Source organism: Erythrolamprus reginae, chromosome Z (assembly GCF_031021105.1).
Source record: "Erythrolamprus reginae isolate rEryReg1 chromosome Z, rEryReg1.hap1, whole genome shotgun sequence".
Lineage (NCBI taxonomy): Eukaryota > Metazoa > Chordata > Lepidosauria > Squamata > Dipsadidae > Erythrolamprus > Erythrolamprus reginae.
In genome coordinates, this window is record NC_091963.1 from 122,883,891 (window position 1) to 122,901,261 (window position 17,371).

The 17,371-nt window shown below is 37.7% G+C and overlaps 2 protein-coding genes across 2 annotated transcripts; both read right to left on the reverse strand.

The window, feature by feature from the left end:
• Positions 1 to 2,534: 2,534 nt before the first annotated feature.
• LOC139154026 (olfactory receptor 14A16-like) lies at positions 2,535 to 3,455 on the reverse strand. The gene has a single exon (XM_070728454.1). The coding sequence runs from the start codon at positions 3,453 to 3,455 to the stop codon at positions 2,535 to 2,537; it is 921 nt and encodes a 306-aa protein (XP_070584555.1).
• A 12,977-nt stretch (positions 3,456 to 16,432) lies between these two features.
• On the reverse strand, positions 16,433 to 17,371 carry LOC139154027 (olfactory receptor 14A16-like). The gene has a single exon (XM_070728455.1). The coding sequence runs from the start codon at positions 17,369 to 17,371 to the stop codon at positions 16,433 to 16,435; it is 939 nt and encodes a 312-aa protein (XP_070584556.1).

Below are 17,371 nucleotides of genomic sequence, written 5' to 3' on the forward strand. Positions count from 1 at the left end.
CAGATGGTGTTTTTACTTCCGCACCGCTACTTCGCGAAAAATCGATCATCGCGAGGGGTCCTGGAACGGAACCCTCGCGATGATCGAGGGACCACTGTATATGGAAACCAATCTATATGTTTCCCTTCAGCTTCTAAAGTTTGTCTAGATTTAAGCTTACTGTCCTCATCTAACAGTTCATCATATGTTCTCACTTTAGTATTTCTTAGGACATTCGGGTATATCAAGGCTTCCATGGTGGATAACCACCTTGGTATTTCTATAAAGTGTTTATTTTTTATTTTCCTCCAAATGAATAGTAAGGTACATCTTATTGCGTGTTGTTGGAATTGTGTGTGTTTGATATTCTTTTTTTTCCCAAAGGTGGGCATGCCATCCTTCTTGTAGATTATAAGCTTCTAATTTGAGAATTCTTTGATTTTTTAGTGTGATCCAATCCTTAATCCATAAGAGGCTGGCTGAATAGTAGTAAGTTTCAAGATCAGGTAGGCCGAAGCCCGCCGCCTCTTGTTTGTCAACCGGATTTTTATATTTAATTCTTGGTTTTCTCCCTGCCCATTGGAACTTTGATATAACTCTATTAATTTCTTTGAATATTTTTTTTTCTAATTTAATTGGAGTCGTTTAGAATAGGTAAAGCCATCAGGGAAGAATATTTGATTTTATAATTGCGATTCTGCCAAGAAGTGATAATTGTATTTTACCCCATTTTTCTAGGTCTTCTTTTGTGTTGCGTTGTAGTTTTATATAATTATCTTCTTTTAATGATGAGTATCTAGCTGTGAGCCATATGCCTAAGTATTTAATTCTCTTTATTGCTTGCAATCCTGAAAATTTTTCTAGTTCCTTTATCTGTGCTTGAGTGCAATTTTTGGGTAAGAATTGGTTTTACCTTTGTTAATTTTTAAACCTGCGGCCTTCCCAAATAGTTTTAATTCCTTTAACAGATTGGTTATTGATGATTTTGGTTCTTCAAGGAAGAATACCAAGTCATCCACAAAAGCTTGGGTTTTATAAATTTCTTTATTAATTTTTGTGCCTTTAATATTCGGGTTGTTTCTAATTTGGTTAAGTAATATTTCAAGTGATAACATAAATAGTAGGGGTAATAAAGGGCAGCCTTGTCTTACGCCTTTACAAATTTTAAGTTCATCAGTCAAGTCACCATTTACCCTCACGCTCACCCTTTGATTAGTATACATGGCATCAATCATTTTTTCATATTTAGGACCAAATTTCATAATTTTAATTTGCTGTTTTAAAAAGTCCCAATTTAAGTTGTCGAAGGCTTTTTGTGCATCTAGAAAAAGCATGGCCAATTGTTTATCATTGTTACCTTTGTAAAATTCTAATACTAGAACTATTCTAGTATTATTTCTGATTTGTCGTGTGGGTAGAAATCCATTTTGATCAGAATGAATAGTTTTGTTTAAGATTTTTTTTATCCTTTCTGCAATAATTGTCATAAAAATTTTGTAATCCACATTTAATAGTAAAATTGGTCTATAATTTTTAATTTCCATATCCATATATTTCCATATCCATTTCCCCCTCAGAATTAATATATATTTAATGTATTTAAAATGGATAAAAATACATTAATATCTATTTGTTTTATAATTAATAATAATGTAGTGTAATTGTGTATATAGTTCAATCTAATTTAAATTATATGTTATAGATAAATATGTTAATTTATACAATCAAGCATACCATAAATATATCAACTATATATATATTATGATTATAAATTCATCTCAAGATACATATATAATAAAATAACTAATAAAATGGTAGTATCACATATACTATAAAGTTCAAACATATATTCAGGTATTAATTTACCAAGCTATACTGTAACTCGACTGTTCAGTTTGATTAGTATAACTAAACTTTTTAGATATATTTCTTGTCTGAGAGTGGCTGCTACAAATAGAAAAGATCTGATTATTCGTTTGTTGTAGGATATAAAACAGAGACAAGTGCCTAAATAAATTTCACAGTAAAGGATTTGTATTTCCCTTTTGTGGCTAGCGTGCTTCATGCAAAAAGTCTATAATATATTTCCTCTCTGCAATATATGTACATATCAAAGAGTTCAATGTAGCCATGCCAGCAAGTTCCATCATCTTCACCAGCCATTTTTCTATTACGGTTTATGTGTTGTGGTGCATCTTTGTGCATAGAGTAATCTTGCTGCGGTTATCATATATAAAAATAAAGTTATATTCCATCAATCACAGAACAAAAACTTCTTATTTAATTTATATATATATATATCTTTGCAATCCTCTGAATCAGCATATGCCTTTGCCTACAGAACTTTTTACATGTCCACCAAATATGATGAAATCTCCATTCTAGTAATTTATCTTTGCAGTTTCTCTGGTGACATATACCAATAGTACATTGCTTTATTAAAATTCTCCTTAGATTATAATATAATGTAAATGGCATTGTGTTTGATTTCATTATACCATTTGTTGATGATGATATGATTTGTTTCCATGCATACATATCATATTTATCAAATATCAAATTTCACATTTAAACATTTTCCACAATGCAATTTTAATCTCTTTGTTCCTCATAGTATAGATAATCGGATTCATTAAAGGAGGAATCACACAATATAATACAGCAATTACTACATCCACATCTGAAGGAGAGTCCGAAGTAGGCTTTAAGTAAGCAATACTTCCAGTGCTGATTAACAAGGAGACAACAATAAGATGGGGAAAACAAGTTGAGAAGGCCTTATTACGTCCTTGTGAAGTAGGAATTCTAAGCACAGATTTGAAAATCTGCACATATGAAATAATTATGAAACTAAAGCAACCCAGAGAAATACATGCATTGAGTACAATAACTCCAACTTCAAACAGATATGCATTATCACAGGATACTTTCAGAAGCTGTGGGACTTCACAGAAGAACTGATTGAGAATATTGGAACAAAAGTTAATTGCAAATGTGCTACAAGTATGCCAGGCTGAAAAAAGAAGACCAGCTATCCATACAATGGCTGTCAGCTGAAGGCAAGCTTTTGTGTCCATTATGCTTTCATAGCGTAATGGATCACAGATAGCAATGTATCTATCATATGCCATGGCCGTGAGTAGGAAAAGATCTGATATAATGAAGAAGAATAAAAAAAATACTTGTGTCATGCACCCATAATAGGAAATTTCCCTGGAATTCAAAAAAGCATTTATCATGGCTTTGGGAATAATGACAGAAATAGACCCAAGATCCATAACTGATAAATTCATTAAGAAAAAGTACATAGGTGTATGGAGCTGATGATGGAAGGACACTGCTGAGATAATGAGAAAATTTGCAATCAAAGCTGTTAAGTAGAGCACTAGAACAAAAAAGAAAATTAGTACATTTTGTTCAAACTGCTCAGAAAAACCCAGGAGAAGAAAAACATTGATGTCACTTACATTAGACATTTTCTTCCTGAAGTCTGTTTACTGCATTTTTGTGGAAAGAATACAAATTATTCAATGCATAATGCAACAACAACAACAACAACAACAACAACAACAACAATAATAATAATAATAATAATAATAATAATAATAAATGTTTATTTAGAAAGCCCTTTTAACAAAGGACAGAACAGTATGTTAGCAATAGCACTTTTTAACAGAGCCAGCATATTGCCCACACAATCTGGGTCCTCATTTTACCCAACTCAGATGGATGGAAGGCTGAGTCAACTTTGAGCTGGTGATGAGATTTGAACCGCTGATCTGCAGATCTACAGTCAGCTTTAGTGGCCTGCAGTACTGCATTCTACCTACTGTGCCACCTCGGCTCTATTAATTAATATAATAAAAATTTAAATATTTGCAAATACTTTGATCATACAGTTTTATCATAAATAAGATTTTTGAATTGTGTGGATGGTTGGAGATGTTGACATATTAATTTGGGCTATTTAATTAAATTAAATAGATTTATTAAGATGTTTTCTTGCTAGAGAAGAAAGCTCAAATGTTACTCTATCTCCCAATCAAGGTCAATTCAAACTATAAATATATTTTAAGAATAATTGAACTCAAAACAGTTTCTAATTCCTAAATGACACCTCTCCAATCCAAAACAATAACAGAAAAGTGACTTCAATGAAACAAATATTACCTTTTAGGATAGTTGATAAAGGAAAACTCTTATGATTTTGAGTAGCTATGGCACCTTTTGGAGTAGATCCAGAGGAAATAAAGTGTCCCAGTGAATGTTTTCACAGGTAAACTGTTTTTCTGGTTAACCAGAACATCTCTGAGCTCAGAAGATAAACATAGCTAAGAACATAAAATAATAAAGTTAGAAGGGACTTTGGAGGTTTTCTAGTCCAACTCCTGCTCAAGCATCTCTTTTCAACTCTTCTTGAGAACCTTTTGTGTTGGAACTCCCACACCTTTTAAAGACAAGCTGTTCCATTGGTTAATTATTCCATCAGGAAGTATCTTAATTCTAGATCAAATCTCAATCACTTTACAGCCCTACACCAGTCCAAAGGTCCCATCTACCAAATAAAAAATCCCTATTAATTGGAATGTGTATTGTTAAATGTGAGGGTAAGAATTTTACTTTACTTAGGCTATGTTGTAGATCTTCCAGAATTTTTCAGATTCTGAACTAGACTAGAAAATTCATGGGGAAACAAAATAGTAGTTTTGTTTTATATATTTGGCAACAGAACCATTTCTGGTCTATCATAGGGCATTAAAAATCTGGTTTTGCCATTACAAATAGAGAAGAATGGGTATATCTATTTCTTGGTTTTTTTGAAATTGGAATGCTATGAGTATTCTCAATTGCTATTCTATTAATATTATTTCTAGCTTTGGTTGTTTTTATTTTATTTTAATCATTAGCCACTCAGAATTATATACATAAGAGGAGTGACTATATTGAGTAAATAAATAAACAAATAACCAACAAACATAGCCATGAAACCAAATCATCTGGAAGTTACTCATCTTAGGGAACTATATTATTTTAATCTTACACAATGTAATATATTATTTAATAAATTGAATAACATATTCCTTCTCCCAAAACCATGTCTACCCCAAATTTATTTTAATGCTAAAATACTTTTCTTTAATCTTTAGAGATTGAATTTCAAATTTAATAGGAAGATTTTTTTCTAAATTGTGTGGACACTGTTAATTCTGTGCTTCCTTTGTGTGCTATATCATGACTTTAACTTCTACAATAAAAAGTAAAATGAAGGATGAAAGAAATGATATACACGAAGAAAAAGTTTGACTAAGAGAAAAATTACCTCTCAATGCAACATCTTAATTAATCTTAAGTATCACTGAAGAAAGGTTGCACAGCCTGTGATGCAGGTCCTAGAATTCCATGCTTTTCTGATTATGAATTGGATGAGATCACAATACTTTTTCATCCTGTTCAGTTACATTTTATAAGCATGTCTGTAGTACCACAGCACCCAGTACAAATAAATAATGTATATCCCAAGAGAAATTAGTGCATTAGTAATTTGAAATAGCTCTTTCTGGAAAAAACCCTTGTAAATGTCACAACATATATATATATAGGTAATTTGTGTTCATATAATTATTTCATTGGAATTGGAAAATGTGATGCAGCCAAGTGAGCTCACTGTAGGACAACTCACCGTGGTCCTCTAACTGTGGTACAGCTTGCAATTCTACAATTTAATTTAAATATTTAAATTATTTTAAAAAATATTTTAATTTTTGCCATTCACTACCTCTATCCCTCCTTTTGCATTCTTTCTTTAATGATTACATTCCATCAAGACATTATAAAATTTCTGGAAATTTTGATACCATATGAAAAAATCCCAGGTTTTTTCCCCTATTTTTCTGGGGGGAAATAGAAACAATTGAAAAAATTGGGGAAAAAATTACAAATTGCATGAAATGCAGTGTACGTATATAAAAATATTATGCTTGCTGTAAACAAGTAACCAACCTTTCCCTCAAAAGCAGCCATCAACATAAAAATAATTAGATATGACCTTAAACACCAGCAATAAAGTTAATGCCTACCTCAAAATTTAGGCTCCATAGAAGGTGTGCCTTTTGAATGGTACTTTTAAAAAAGAAAAGAAACAGAAGACACAACATATACATTCAATATATATCTAATTTTCTGTTATAATTTTCCATTTCTTTTTGTCATTTTTCTCATGGACAAAACAAGCTTTTCTACCCTTTTACAGGTCAGTTTCTTTCTTGATTTGGTATCAATATTACCAAACGTAGACCAGATTCTTTCACATGCATCCGAAGATGCAGGAATCTGCAGTAAGTGAGATGCAAGGGGTGTCAGCGGCTTTGTGGTGCAGAGACCTGACTACCATGTTGCAGGAGGGATATATTTTGCATGAATGAATTCCTGGTCCAAATACCTAAAGATGTTCTATATTCTTCAACATTGAAAGTATATTTCAAACATCAAGTCTTAAGTGAGCAGCTTGTTTTATAATCCAATCAAATGCAACAAATGTGTTCTCATCATTCACACCACCACTTTTCAATCTTGCATCCAGTAGATCTGCAGCAGCATGTATTGGATAGCAACAAAATTCTTCCCATTTCTTAATAAAATCTTCCATTTTACTTTGTTCAGTAATTGTGATGATATACTTAGTTTTTCAAAAATGGATGTTTTTATCATAGCCACATAATTAAGAATTTCTGATAAAAGTGCAGTGTCTGATTCAGACGCACGAATTGCTGAAAAAAATGAACCCAAAACACCTCCTCATCATGCACAGCGCTCTTTGCATTTCTGAGATTTTTAAGATCCTCAATTATTATTGTTACTTGAAGAACTGCTTATTTTTTAAGAAAATTTTAAAAGGAGATCTCCACCTCAAGGTGTTTTATTAGAGCTTCCTTTTCATTATTTTATTCTGTGCATATTGTGTATTTTTGTGAGGCAGTGGTTTGCAACATTTCCTTACTTGAAGATGCTGCTACTGAAGGAACACTTGGTGATGATATAGAAGCAGGAGAAAGAGTGTTTCTGGAATTAGAATTCTGGAAGGAGAAGCTACTTGCACTTTCATTCTGGTCCTCATCATTTAATTTAATAAAGTATTTTTAACGTCTTTAGGGCAGCTATGAAATAAAAGGATGTGTTTTGTCATCCTTGGAGCATTTGGAAAATAATATTTCTTCTCACAAGATTTGCAAATTGCAGTTTTGCTCTTGTAGATTTGCACTGTAGAAATGTTTCCAAACTCTAGATATTGGTCTCACCATTTTACTAGGAGAAGGAAAAGCAAACCAATGTACTGAGAAGACTATAGAGAAACATTATGTTGTGGTGGTGGATAACATTAATAGGAATCATTTAAAGGTTACAAAAGAGAAACTAATTTGACAGACAAATTTACAATAAAGCACTCTGAAGTGGTATATAAGTCTTACTTGTCAGTTAAGATCTGAGAGGATAGAAACAATCATCTACTGCAGCGTTTCCCAACCGGTGTGCCGCGGCACACTAGTGTGCCGCGAGACACAGCCAGGTGTGCCGCCAAGCTCCTAGGGAAAAAGGAGAGCTTAAGGAGAGCCCTGTCCAGCTGGAGATTCCCTGGCAGCACCAGGTAGAAGCCTGCAATGCAGCACCCTTTTCCACTGCCGCGCAAGGAGCTGGGCGTTGGAGTTTGGGGTGGGGAGCGATGAAAGTGCGGAGGCTGGTGCCGCGGCTGCCCCCACCCCCCAGTGCCTCCGTTCCCCTCGCACCCCTGGCTTCTCACCGGTGACGCACGCCCGCACGCCCTCCCACTCGATCTGCCCCTGTCTCCAGCTCCTCCGGCGAGCGCTCGGAGAAAACCTTCTCACAGCAGAGGTCGGAGAAGGTTCTTTGGAATGTCGGGGGTGCGTGCGCGCGCGCACCCTATCCCCCAGCCAGTCTACCCGGAAAAGCTTTGCCGGCCTCCGCAGAGAAGGAAGAGAGAGAACAAGAGAGAGAAAGAAAGGAAGAGAGAGAAATAGATAGCAAGAGAGACAGAATGAGAGAGAGAGAGAAAGAGAAAGAAAGAAAGAGACAGCAAGAGGGGGGAAGGAGGGAGAGAGAAAGAGAGCCAAAGAGAGAGGAAGGAAGGAAGAGAGAAAGAAAGAGATAGCAAGAGAGGCAGAATGAGAGAGAGAGAAAAAGAGAAAGAAAGAAAGAAAGAGATAGCAAGAGGGGGGAAGGAGGGAGAGAGAAAGAGCAAAAGAGAGAGGAAGGAAGAGAGAAAGAAAGAGATAGCAAGAGAGACAGAATGAGAGAGAGAGAGAAAGGAAAGAAAGAAAGAAAGACAGCAAGAGGGGGGAAGGAGGGAGAGAGAAAGAGCAAAAGAGAGAGGAAGGAAGGGAGAAAGAAAGAAAGGGATGGAGAAAGAGAGAAAGAGGGAGGGAGAGAAAGAGGGAGGGAGAGAGAAATAGAGCGAAAGGGAGAAAGAGAGATTTTTTTTGTCCAAACTTTTTTGCCCCCCCCCCCTCAATGTTCCCCAGGATTTTGAAAATGTGAATAATGTGCCGCGGCTCAAAAAAGGTTGGGAAACATTGATCTACTGTATACTAACAATTACTCAACTGTAGAAGATCCCAGGTACACAATCAAACTAAATGGGAGCTTTTTCAGTGCAGTGCCTCCTAGTGGCACAAATGCATATTTCTCTTATTTCAGAAATACAGTGTTACTTGAATTGTATTCCAGGATGTGCTTGTCTTCAGCTGACAGAACTTGCAATAATTTAAGACTTTACAAAAAAATCTCAGAAATCTTTCATTAAGGTCTTCATGTTATATAGTTTGAATAACGTTAGAAAGTATTATTTTACTGAAAGAGTAGTAGATACTTGGAACAAACTTCCAGCAGACGTAGTTGGAATGTGGGATAAACATGCCTGGGATAAACATATATCCATCCTAAGATAAAATACAGGAAATAGTATACGGGCAGACTAGATGGACCATGAGGTCTTTTTCTGTTGTCAATCTTCTATGTTTCTATGAATAAAATGTCACAGATACATGCTTTATCGTTGGAAAAGAACATATTTGACACTTCTTTTTTTCCAAATTTTGCAAAAAGAAAAAAAGAGAAAGAAAAAATGGGGAGAGACTTTTTTTTCTCAATTTTCCAGTTTTTTTCCCCTTAAGCCTTCCCATCTCTAATTCGACAATTTGTTCAATATTAGTGTAACTCTTGTTCTACAATAGGTTATCCTGCAGTGAATTGGCGGTGGCAAGTTATGCCTCAGTGAATTCACCAGAGTAAGTTAAGTAGTAACAAATTGGGTCTGAACCTTAAACACTCAAAGAGCTATTTGAACCCATTTGCAACAGAAAAGAAAACATAGGGAGCCACAAAACCTGAGTGGGCATGGCCAACTTGGCTTCATTCATCTCCCACACAGTCGCATGCATTAGCCACACCAATGCAGCTGGTCATTAGAGCCAAGAACCAATTGTTAAATTATTTGCAATGCCCAGCCCAGTACCACCTAGCCCCTCCTTTCCCAGCCACCTCTTCTCACACCCTGCCTCACTTACTGGCCACTGGTCTCAGAGGCCTCCATGTATTTATAGTTCTGTACAAAGGTTGTTTATTTCTCTCTACCTCCCTTCATCCACTCCTTCTCTCTCTCTCTCTCTCCCGCTCTCTGTCTCTTGTCTCTCTCTTTTTCTTCCTGCCTCTCTTTTCCTCTCTCTCTTTCCCTCCCTCCCTTCCCCTCTCTCTGTTTCTATCTCTGTGTTTCCCCTTCTCTCTCTTTTCCTTCCTCTCGTTATCCCTCTCTCGCTCCCTCACTCCTTCCTCTTTCTCTCTCTCCCTCTTTCCCACTATCTGAGTTGATGAGCAAAATGGCAAAACTACTTTCTGGACATTCAGGGGTAGATTTCTCTCTCTCTCTCTCTCTCTCTCTTTCTTTCTCTCTCTCTCCTCTCTCTCTCTGACCCTTCCCTCTCTCCCACCCTCCCCTGGGGGAGGAAAGGAACCTCTGAAATAGTGGTTGGTGGTGGGAATCTGACATCTGGAGATCAGGAGCAATATGCCAAAAATCAGCTGGTTAGTGGAGAGCAGAAGACCAGCCGGTTGGTGGAGAGGTAGGGCATCACAATACTGGCAGCTCTGTGCATGAAAATCAACTGACATCTGGGAGGGAAGAGCAAGCTAATGATGACACAGGATAACATTTTTGCTCCACATCGTAATGTCTTCCAGGAGCCCCCATGGTGAAGCATGTTAAATTTCACTGTACTGTGCAAGGTGCTGTGCAGGTCATGAAAGCAGCAATAGCAAAAGTGTGGCAATGAAGGTGGAATACTATTTTGCACAAATGCAAGTTCAGGAACGCTTCACTCCTGCACTAAGACTGTAGCCGTCATCATTGTTGCAACAGGCCAACAGCTCTTTAATTCCTTTGCCACAACAGGATGACAGGAGCCACAGCAAAAGGATGAAAGAGCCACAGGTTATAATAAAAATAACAGAGTTGGAAGGGACCTTGGAGGTCTTCTACTCCAATGCCCTGCTTAGGCAGTAAACTCTACACTACTTCAGATAGATGGTTATCCAACATCTGCTTAAAAACTTCCAGTGTTGGGGCATTCACCACTTCTAGAGGCAAGCTGTTCCACTGACCAACCATTCTGACTGCCAGGAAATTTTTCCTTAGTTCTAAGTTACTTCTCTCCTTGTTTAATTTCCACCCACTGCTTCTTATTCCACCTGGTTGGGTTGGTGGGCTGACTGAACTGGTTTGCTGCTTGGGCACAAACTGGCTAATTTCCACAAATGCAGCTCTGATAGGTTCTTCATCTTGGACCAAGATCCCCTGCTTATTTGAGTTATCATTATCACAACTACCTTGTCCTGTCACTCTAGTGTCCCTATTAAGGTCATCCAGGGCACTATATCTGTTATACTGGGACACAGCATAAGCATTGTGTTTGTGTTTCATAGTTCTTACCCTGCCAGATCCCACAGTTGTCCATGCTCCCCTTCTCCTGCAGGATCTTTGTGGTAGATGGGGCTAGTAATGTGGCTCATTAGAATGGAATGGCTGAATTTTGCACCTGATTTCTGCTTGCAGAGCACAGATTAGAGATTCTATTTTTTAAATTATTTTTTATTTTGATAATGAACAAATAAAACAAAACATACGTACAAAAAACACAAAATGGATTTAGCTTAATACTTTACAATTCTGTTTCCATTGATTCATTCTTTTTCTTAAACGCTAATTCAATTCTTTTTTCCTTTCTATCCAGCTACCGTGTTTCCCCGATAGTAAGACCCCCCCGATTGTAAGACATATGGGGGGTTTCAGGGGGGTCGGCTTATATAAGCCATACCCCGAAAGTAAGACATATGTCTTACTTTCGGGGAAACACGGTACTAAAAGCGAGGGAGCAGTTCGCAGCACCCTGGCGGCGGTTCCCTCCGCTTTGACGGCGCTGGTCCGCTCGCTCGTCCCCGCAACCGACCCGTTTCCCCGACACGCGTCTGGAGGGGAGGAGCCGCTCTGCGCAGTTGGGCAGCCCCACCTGCCTGCCGGAAAGGAGGCGGGCGAAGGAGGGCGCAGCTCCGCCCGCCCGCTCGGCTCGCTTCTACAACTTTGGACCAGCGCCGTCCTTCGCCTCGCATTTCCGGGTTGGCAAGCCTGGATTGTTTTTCCTGCGAGCGCTGGTCCCCGCTAAGCCTTCTGCGCCTGACTCTGCGAGGCGAGAGGGAAGAAGGAGAAGCGCTTCTCCTTCTTCCCTCTCACCTCGCCGAGTGAGTGAATTGTTTTTCCTGCGAGCGCTGGTCCCCGCTAAGCCGCAGAAGGCTTAGCGGGGACCAGCGCTCGCAGGAAAAACAATTCAGGCTCGCCAACCCGGAAATGCGAGGCGAAGGACGGCGCTGGTCCGAAGCCTCACTCGGCGAGGCGAGAGGGAAGAAGGAGAAGCACTTCTCCTTCTTCCCTCTCGCCTCGCAGAGTCAGGCGCAGAGGGAAGGTCTGGAGACGGGCCGGACCCGAGGCGCTCGTCACCTGCAAGACCAGTTCGCGAAACTCGTTCCGCCCGAGGTGGACCCAGGCATCTCGCAGCAGCAGCCGGTTTGGGGCCGCCGCCGCGCCCAGATGCTCCACTGCCACTGTGCAGCGAATCCGCCCATCCAGCTCCGAGTCTTCCGCCGGTCGCATTCTGCGGGGTGAAGCCGAGAGAGCGGACACGCAAACATGACAAAGACCTGAGATCGGGATCCACTCAAACCATCTTCAGCCCGCCGTCGACCGAGCCGGGTTTGAAAGAGACATTTCTCACGTTCGAGTTGCCTGACTCGCGCTGCGGGATTCAAATATTTTTCCACCGGCCGCAACCACCAATCAGCCTTGGGGAAGCTTTAATTTTTGAGCCAATGAAAAAGAGGAGAGGCGGAGTTAAAAGTCCCGACTTGCTTTCTTTAAAGCATTAATTTTTCAGCCAATGAAAAAAAGGAGAGGTGGAGTTAGAGATCCCGGCTTGCGTTGAGCTTTAATTTATTCAGCCAATGAATAAATGAATGATAGCGAGCCAAGGAAGGCCTCATGGCTGCGTTTAAAGGGGGCGTAAAGGAACCATTGGACCCAGTAAGCCAGAACAAGACCTTCACGGAGACGGTCCAGAAGGAGCTGCGATGCCAGCGGCTGCATACCGAGTATGCAGTAAACCCGCTTCTGAAAGGTCGGTGGGCTGGAAGGAGGCGAGTTTGTACGGGCAGTCCTCCGGGGAAAGTTTCTCGTTCGCTCTTTGCCTGCGAGCGGTTCCGAAGCAGCAGCAGCGCCGCCTTCTCCCGTTTGCCGCCGGTCGGCTCCCCAGACTGACACCAACCCCCCGCTTCGAAGCGTCTCCCCCCCAAGCGCTATCGCTGCAGTGCTTTCCCCCCCCCCCCGGCAGGTGCAGGATCTCTCCTCCTCCAGATCGCATCGCTGGGAAAAAAGATCCGGGGAAAGTTTCTCGTTCGCTCTTTGCCCACGAGTGGCTCCGAAGCAGCGCCGGCTTCTCCCGTTCGCCGCCGGTCGCCTCCCCGGTCACCTCCAATATAAGACATACCCCGAAAGTAAGACATAGTGGGGCTTTTGGGGATAAAAAGAAAGTAAGACACTGCCTTACTTTCGGGGAAACACGGTATATAATTTTCCCCAAACTGTATAGTAGTTTTTATTTTGTTTATTCTGTAACTCATATGTTAATTTGCTTAGTTTAGCACAATCTAGCATTTTCCTAATTACCATTGCTTCATGTGGTAGATTTTCCCTTTTCAAAGTTTGCTGGTGTTAATATATGTGTTATCAAGTAGTAGTCTTCTTTCATATGATGTCCTCTCATTATTCCCAAAAGATACATTTCCGGTTTCATTTCCAATTGATAGTTTAACCAGTTTTGAATCCTAGACCAAAATTTTTCTGCTTCCGGACATAACCACCAAATATGATAGTACGTACCTATGGCAGATTTGCATTTCCAGCACTTATTACTTATGTTTGGATAAATTTTGGCTAAACGTGCTGGAGCATAATGCCACCAATAAAACATGTTGTGTAAATTTTCTTTATACGATACCGACAGTGTCATCTTATAATTAATTTTCCATAATTTTTCCCAATCGTCCAGCTGAATAGAATAACCAAAATTTGTCATCAATGCTATCATATTATGTTTAACTACTTCCTCTGTATTTTCATAATTTAGTAAATAATTATACATTTTTGAAATATTTTTTTTATCTGATCCTATTAAGATTTTATCTATTTCACTAGGTTTTTTATATATTCCAAATTCAATTAGGTCTTTTTTATATCTACTTTGTACCTGAAAATATGGTAACCAATCTAATTCCAGGTCTCCACTTTTAAGTTTTTCTCTGGATTTTAAGAGTCCCTTGGAATCTAAGAGTTCTTTGTATGTTTTAATTTGGTTTTTCTTAATTATATTCAGATGTATTTGAGCTTCCAATGTAGATAGCTATCTTGGCACTTCTCTGTAATGTTTTTTTCTTACTTTTCTCCAATGATCAAGTAAGATATTCCGCATCTGCTGTTGGCTAAATTGTGAGTGTTTAATATGTTCTCTTTCCCACAGGTGTGTGTGCCATCCCTCACTAATATTATGTCCCTCTATTGTTAAAATTCTGCTGTTATCCAATTTAATCCATTCTTTAATCCACAGTAATATTGTCGCCTGATAGTATAATTCTAAGTTCGGAAGACTTAGTTCCTCCTCTCAGTCTTGAATCCTGCAATGCTTTTATACTTATTCTTGGTTTTTTATTATGTCAAATAAATTTAGAGATTGTTCTATTTATGTTTGAGAATTTTTTTTTTAATCCAATTGGATTGGTGCCGTTTGAAAGAGGCACAACCATCTCAGAAGTACATTATATTTTATAGTCTTAATCCTTCCCATTAAAGATTAATTTGGATCATTTTTCTAAGTCTACTCTGGTTCTATTTAAAAGTTTAATATAATTTAATTCTTTTAAAGATGAATATCTAGATGAGAGCCCAAGTCCTAAGTACTTAATTTTTTTTTCTATTTGAAATCCAGTTTTCTCCATTAATGTCATGGTTTGGTTTTGGTTGCAATTTTAGTTAGTATCTTGGTTTTATTCCTATTTATTTTAAGACCAGCTATCCTTCCATATGATTCCAATTCTTTTATTAAATGTATCATTGAATTAGTTGGCTTTTCTAAAAAAAAGACTAAATCGTCTGCGAATGCCTGTATTTTATAAGCTTGTTTTTTAACCTTGGTTCTAGAGATTTTAGATACTGTGTGCAATATGTCCATGCAGACTAGTAATTTAGACATTATCCATATTTGAACAGAGTACTTTGAAACACAGCTGTGTCAAACAAGTATTACACTGAACTAAACTATTCATTCTGAAATAAAATCCCTTTGTGCCCCCTTTTTTGCTTATATTTTCTCATCTATTAAAAATACCATGGACACCAATCAAACAAACCAATGAAATATCAATTAACCCAGAAGTCCCATTTAAGACACAAACAATCACATTCAAATTATCTCAGGTAGATATACTTTTGGAAAGAAAAAAGAATATTAAAAAGGTGGATGGATTCAATGTTAATTGAGTACACAATTTGAAAACCTGAAGGACCAAATTAGGTACACATTGTCACTAACATGATCTATGTGGTCATTAGGAGTCAAAAAACTTGATGACACAAAATAATCACTCAGATCTATTGATGTAACTGCAGATATATAGTGGGACTATATAAAGTTATGTGTATGCATCCATTTTAGTATTGTACAGAATATACTCAGCTGTGATTCCATTACATTTCTGCACTATTATTTCAGAAATAATAAAAAATAGAACATACAATAATCTTTATTTTGGTTTGTAACTTGCCTTGAATTGTACATTTCTGCTGAATATACATGTTCTGGTTAATGACTTTTACAAATATATGTCTATCTCTATATTTGTCTAACCAGTGTTTCAATTGAAACTGTATTAAAAAATCTGGAATAAGATAACAGAATAATAGAATAACAAAGTTCAAAGAAATCTTGGAAGTCTACTAGTCCAACCCCCTACTCAGGCATGAAACTCTAACTTTTCAGACAATGGTGATCCAAAGTCATCTTAAAGACCTCCAATTTTGAAGCACCTACAACCTCTACAGACAAGTTGTTCCACTGATCAATTTTTTCAACTTCAGGAAATTTCTCCTTAATTATAGGTTGCTTTTCTCCTTGATTAGTTTCTATCCATTGCTTCTTGTTTTGTCTTCAGGTGCTTTGAAGAACAGATTGATCTCTTTTTCGTAAGTTTTTTAGATATTGGAACATTGATGTCATGTCACCCCTAGTCCTTCTTTTCATGAACTAGACATATCTAATTGTCTAGTGGTTGAGTTTGGAACAATTCTTTGTGATGGTCTGAGGATTTCCACCTTGTACAGAGGTTTGAAATCAAAGCCTTCCAAGCTCGTTTCCAATCCTACAAATTTATGATTCTGTTTTCTAACATATTTTGAAACATTTTTTTCAAAACAGATTTAAGTATATTTATCAGATAGCTGGAGATACTTTATACATAAATTTAGATATAGACCTACATGAAGAAGGAATAATATCAGCACAAAGAGAATAGAAACTCTTTATATATATTCAAGCACTAATCAATGAGATCTTCCTTGCTTTTCAAAGAGAATTAATGGAGCTAAAATACCAAAGTGAAATTATATAGTAACATAAAGTACTAGTACATCTTATGGATTTTCCAGTGGAGTTATACATAGGGTTGAATTTTCCAATGAAAGTTTTAGGCAGCCCAAATCAGCATGCTATTTATTTTTATTGTGCCATTTGTTTGTGAGATTTCTAAAAATAAATACTGTAATGTTGGAAAACCATTTGGAAACAAAAAGTCATGATATATTCTTTGATGTAAGATCACATTTAAACATTTTCCACAAGGAAACTTTGATTTCTTTGTTCCTCATAGTATAGATAATTGGATTCATCAAAGGAGGAACCACAGAATATAATACAGTGATTACTATGTCCACATCTGAAGGAGAATCTGAAGTAGGCTTTAAATAGGCAATACTTCCAGTGCTGATAAACAAGGAGACAACAATGAGATGGGGAATGCAAGTTGAGAAAGCTTTGCTTTGTCCTTGTGAAGTAGGAATTCTAAACACAGATTTGAAAATCTGCACGTATGAAACAATTATGAAACTAAAGCAACCAAAGACGATGAATGCACTAAATAGAATAACTCCAACTTCAATCAGGTATGAATTATCACATGATACCTTCAGAAGTTGTGGGATTTCACAGAAGAACTGATTAAGAACATTGGAACAAAAGGTGACTGCAAAAGTGCTACAAGTATGCAAAGCTGAATAAAGAAGACCAGTTACCCATGCAATGGCTGCCAACTGAAAACAGGCTTTCCTGTCCATTATGCTTTCATAGTGCAGTGGGTTACAGATAGCAATATATCTATCATATGCCATGCCTGTGAGGAGGAACAAATCTAAGATCAGGAAGAAGAATAAAAAAAATACTTGTGTGATGCATCCATAGTATGAGATCTCTCGGCTGTTCAAGAATGCATTTATCATGGCTTTCGGAATAGTGACAGAAATGGAGCCAAGGTCAGCAACTGATAAATTCACTAAGAAAAAGTACATGGGTGTATGAAGCTGTTGACGGAAAGACACTGCTAAAATGATGAGAGCATTTGCTATCAAAGCTGCTATATAGATCACTAAAAAGAGAGTGAAATATAGCATATTTTGCTCAAATTGGTCAGAAAAACCCAGGAGAAGAAAAATAGAGAAATAAGTTACATTAGGCAT